Here is a 5,528-nt window from a genome sequence, read left to right on the forward strand (position 1 = left end):
GCCAAGAAGGGGAGCAAACATATTAAGAACAGTATGCCATATACGCCAGGTCCCTTGAAACATATGCTGTGCAGATGTTTCTTCCCTGCAGCGACTGTGTCAAGCAGCAAGGATGGACTGGCTTCCAGCAGATGATGTGGATCTTCGTCCCATGTTGACAATCTATATGGTTCACTTGTTTATTAAAAAAAAGACCAAACCACCAAAGCTACCAGGATCAACAAAAGAATGTCCAAACACTTCTGCTGGGCTCTGAGACGCCAGGAGGGGAGGATTCTCGGCCTCTTTCCCTTCATAGGGGCCTTCACCGTGCCTCCCGGTCAGCTATCCAGCAACCGCCATCTTGAAACCTCACGCCCTGCCACAAGCCCATATTTTTAATTATTAGCTGTATGGTCGGTCAGTGCAGGCCCTCTTCCAATTGCAGACTTCTGACTTCTTGTATTCTCACTTGGGGAATGTCTGTTCCAGATACCTTATCAAAAGGATTCCAACTCCCTCCCTGGCGAGTTCTGCAAGTTGCTACACCTCTTTATCCCCAAAGCTCCAGCTCCTAATCCCATTGGCTGGGGCAATAGGATTTCAACTTATGAATTTTTTTTTTTCAGATGATCAGCATAGTTGGTTCTCTCCTAAACGTGCCTTAACATACAAAGAATGACCAGGTGTTGTTCAAATGGGTTTCTATTCAGCAATGAGCTTCCCTTTGTGAACATTTTTGTATTCTACATACATTCACAGCTACAAATGTGTTTGATTCACATCATTGATAGAGATAGGATGAGCTAGCAATGAGGTTATCAATGGGGACCAGACATTGAGTGAGAATCCTGCCCAACCACTGATTTTCTGTGACTTTGAGGTATGGATGTGGTAACTTGGCCAGTTTACTCAGATGTATATGAGATAAAAACAGCACAATTCACTTAATCCTAAAATCACTTTGAAGTAAAGCAGATAAAATGCTTAGAACTATGTCTGACATGTAATAAGCAGAGTATTAAATTTTTGTCTGTCATTGTCATGAGGAGTGGTCTAAAACCTACCTGTGCAGGTGACATAGTGAGTACATTTGCAGTTACTCTCTCCTCCATCTTGCAAATTAGAGAGAACAGAGTTTGCCATATGACTTTTTTCAGGAATTATTCCTATATTTCTCACTGCAGAATTCTTGAACCACCCATTCTAGATGTTTGCATTTAAAATATAGAATAATTTTTACCTTAGAATAGCAGAGAAATCAATTGCAGGTTGCTTCCATGGTGGGAGGGGGAAAAGAAAGCATCAGTAGATTTTCTGGAAAAATCTGGAGTTAAAAATCCAGAAATATGCTTCTCTGCTCCCTCCACTGAGTGTGTGCGTGCACATGCATACATGTGGACAGGGGGACTTGAGGTGTGGTTTCCCAGATTTCTTTTCTCATTCCCCCCATAAGCTCCTCTCTCATGGTAGCATTCAGAAGGCAAGAGAACACTGACAGAATTCCCAGCAACAGTCCTGAATAGCACCCTGGTTAGGGAATGGATGCCAAGTGCTGATTGCCAGTACCTTAGGTCTGGGTTATGTGAACTAGTCACTGTGGCTAAGGGGATGTTACTCCTGGTTTGTCTGAGGCAATCGGGACACATCTCAAAGGGAGGAGTTTGTGCCACTCAAGGGCAAGTCAGCCCAAACTGAATGCCATTACTTGCAGGGTAAGGCATGGTTCAGCCTGAGGGTGCTTAGGGCTCTGGAGTCCTTCCTCTGGTCTTTGAGTCTCCCCAGAACGTTCAGGTATGGGGGTGTAAAGTTGCTTATAGATAAGAACAATGGTCCTCTCATCGTATTGGGTTATTCAGACTTGTCCAGGATGCACCTTCAGTGCACATGGTTTGTTGTGAACTTGTTTTGACTTGACCATAGCTGACCATCTCTGTAGGGAGATGGCTCTTGGGGTACCCGACACCATGTGAAGCCAGAGGCTCCTGAGTCAAGAGCCGAGGGACAGGAGCAGAAAGCTGTTGTGGACTGCTCCTGTTGAGGCTCTCTCCTGACCTGGCTCTGGGGCTAGAGTAACCGTGCCCCCTCTACCAGCCTCTTGGGGTGTACTTGCCTCCTTTTGGTTTCTGCAGAAAATGGTCATCTTGGCCAACACCCCTGCCTTTCTCTGACCCTCACCTTCTTGGACCTGAGTTTACTTGAGTAGGAAACAACCGTCTGTAGAGACTCCAGAGAGCCATTTGCAGTCCCACTGGAATGGTGTATGGAGCTTGGGCCTTACCCACCTCCCGTTCCCCCCAAAGAAGTCAATGTCCAGTGTGACCTAGAGATGGGATGGAAGAGGCATTGGTGCTTTCTTCTTACTGGAGGTCATTTGTCATGAACTTGTTTTGATCGGCCCATAGCTGCCCAGCTGCTGGGGCTGATGGATTTGGTTCATTGTGAACCTCCCTTCTGGAATCTCCTGCTCTTGAAAATGTTTACTGGTTTCAAAACTGCCTTCTCTGCACCCCTCTCCTGGCCACTGTGCTGCATAGAAACTCCAGCTTCCCCTCAGCTAATCTTACTTTCTTACTTAGCATCTTTGGTCTTGAATGTCTTCTCTAAATGACCAAACTAACTAGATGTTTTAAAAACTTTTCTAAGCCTGTTGCCGATGGGTTAATGAAGGCCTACCCCCTGAATGGAGGATTGCCCCAAATGATCTATTTTGGGAGAAACAACTAGGAGGAAACTACAAGACTTATTTGGTTTTGTTTTCTATGCCATGTATCTTTTTCTATCCCCAGGAATCCTCTGCATTCACCAAGATGAAGCCTTCAGGTTCAGGGTCAATTAGTTCCCGGGCCCTGATGAAGGACCTGAACAAAGCTAGTCATAATTGCTCAGTGCAGGGGCACAAGTAGCATCTCCTGGATCTGGCCTTAATGAGCCTGAATACTTAGTTCAGAATGCCCACCCCCACCCTGACTTCCCTGTGGGGGTGATTACCCCATCTCTGCCCCTTTAAGAGTGTAAGCAAGGACACTCGGCTCCTCTAATGAGACCTGACAGTGGCTCCAGCCTCTGACTTCAGGAAGGAGGGGAGGCCTGGCCTTGGGAGCAGGCTATCTTTTGAGTGTCTCCTCCCTGACCCAGGAGAGCAAGAGTCTGTTTCCCTGCTGCTAGGGGGCACGGAGGGGATCTCTATCTCTAAAGAAGAAAGGGAGCACGCGGCTTGTTCTGCATCAGCTCAGAAAGGAGGGATTAAACTCAAACGCCAAAGCAATCAGACATGGAGGAGGGGCAGAGATCAGGGGAGCGTCCCTCTGAGGCTGATCTGGGATGACAGGTTGTCTCAGATTCCAAACCTGCTCCCTGCTCTCAGGGGTCTGAGTACCTGAGGACCAGGTACTGCCGGGAGTCATAGGATCCCTGCCTGGAGCCTTTTCTTGCCCTTTCATGTTAATATCCTTTCCCACCATGGAGCTCCAAAACCATCGAAATGTCAGGTGTCCCCTAATGAGCTGCACCTAGCCTTCTGGTCATTTCTTCTTCCTACCGTCACTCTCCCAAGGGACATGTTTGGGGTGGAAGGAGCTCAGGCTCAATCTCTCCTCCTTTCAGATGCTTTCTTCTTAGATATTGGAAAAGTTAAGGTTTGTCATGAACTTGTTTTGACTTCACCATAGCTGCCCAGCTGGTGGGGCTGGTCCAGGTTGGTTCACTGTGAACCTTTCCTCTGGAATCTTCTGCTCTTGGAAGATGAATATGTTAGTTCCTTTCTATTCATATTTGCCTCTAGATTTCTGTTTCTGAAGCTTGATTTCTAGATTTGTCTGTGGACTACTTTTACTTGCAGATACATAAATATGCCAAAAACAAGCTCCTCTGTATCTTGATCTTAATAGAACTCACATCTTGTCTCCTTGCAGGTCCATGTATCCAAGCATGGTCGGGAGGCATGCGCAGACCTCATTTAGGAATCCACTTGGCCCATTCTGTGGCCCCCATCCCTTGGCGTCCTCTGCTCTTTGCTGGAGGGAGGTATTAATCCTCAAGAGAGCACATAATCTTGTTAACTAGCCTGTAAGCCAAGGCCCACCTTGCTTTCTCCCACCTTTAATCTTCCTTAGCTCCATCATTAATTTCAAATGTATCAAAGAGGTTGCAAAACTTACTTTCCGGAGCGTCTGAGATCTTGCTCTTCAGGGTTATGTCATCAGTTTGGCTCAAATAAGCTCTTATAAAAATTCCCTACAGCTTTGGATGTTTCTGACATTGACAGTGAGAATTTTCGTCAATGTTGTCACCAACCTGTCCCCAAATACAAGGACTATTCCATTGATGCTTTATATAGTCTGCAACCAGGAACTCCCTAAGATGGTAAGGGTTCTGGCATGCAGAGCCAACTCTACATATTGGTGGTATAGATTTGGGGGTAAGCCGGATTCAGGTAGGAAGAATTATTTTTTTTCACAATGTAACACATTTATTTGTTATTTTAAAAAGCCATATCATTAAAATAAGACACAAAAGGCATTGATAAGAGTCTTGTTGAGAATTTTTAAAAGAGCTAAACTCTCATCATTCGAGGTGCAATACTCAGACATAAGATCTTGAAACAACAGTTTGCACGCATAAGGCATTTGACCCAAAGAAATCTGGGTTTTATTCCGACAGCCCCTGCATTCATACATATGGGTCCTGGTGTTAGCAATCGCCATTATTCCACAAAGATTGCAAACATGAACCTGATATGGATCTGATGCCTCAAACAGTCTTTCCCTTAAGAACTGGGCTGCCCCATGGGCAATCTGACAGTCTCGTTCCATTTCACCAAAACGCAGGCCACCATCCCGGGATCTACCCTCCATGGGCTGTCTGTTAAGGATCTGAATAGGCCCCCTAGCACGGGAATGGATCTTGTCATCCACCATGTGCTTCAAACGCTGGTAGTAAGTGGGGCCGATGAAAATCTGTGATGTGATTTTTCTGCCAGTGAATCCATTGTACAAGACCTCATTTCCTGTTAGATGGTAGCCATAATCGGACAAAAGGTGAGAAATCTTCTGCACATTAACGGCATCGTTAAATGGAGTGGCATCACCAATTTCGCCTTTGATAGCTGACACCTTCCCTTGAAGACATTCAATCAAGTGACCAATTGTCATACGAGAGGGGATGGCATGGGGATTTATGATGATATCAGGGGTGATTCCTTCGCAGGTGAAAGGCATATCCTCTTGTCTATACTGAATACCACAAGTACCCTTTTGACCATGTCGACTGGCAAATTTGTCTCTAATCTGTGGAATTCTAACAGAGCGGACCCTTATTTTACAAAATTTATATCCTTCCTGGTTGAGAGTTACCATAACCTGGTCCACAATGCCTGTCTCACTAGTCCTGAGAAAAGTGCTACAGTCTCTCTTGGCATAGCGTCTGTTAGTGCTCTCCAGCTCATCTTCATTTTCAGGCAGGGTGACTGTTTTGCCTATAATAACATCATCTCCCGATACACGGACCCCGGGAGCTATCAGACCATCATCATCCAGCTTGTCATATAT

General features: G+C 45.7%; 1 protein-coding gene across 1 annotated transcript in view; it reads right to left on the reverse strand.

Annotated features, from left to right (window-relative positions):
• Positions 1-4,434: 4,434 nt before the first annotated feature.
• The window catches only part of LOC102246104 (DNA-directed RNA polymerase II subunit RPB2-like), a 47,364-nt gene continuing 46,270 nt past the window's right edge, over positions 4,435-5,528 (reverse strand). Inside the window, 2 exon segments of the mRNA XM_014537717.1 lie at positions 4,435-4,565; positions 4,567-5,525. Of these exon segments, the coding sequence (XP_014393203.1) occupies positions 4,535-4,565; positions 4,567-5,525 (990 nt within the window). The 3' untranslated portion in view covers positions 4,435-4,534.

The sequence above is a fragment of the Myotis brandtii genome, unplaced genomic scaffold, assembly GCF_000412655.1.
Source record: "Myotis brandtii unplaced genomic scaffold, ASM41265v1 scaffold181, whole genome shotgun sequence".
NCBI lineage: Eukaryota > Metazoa > Chordata > Mammalia > Chiroptera > Vespertilionidae > Myotis > Myotis brandtii.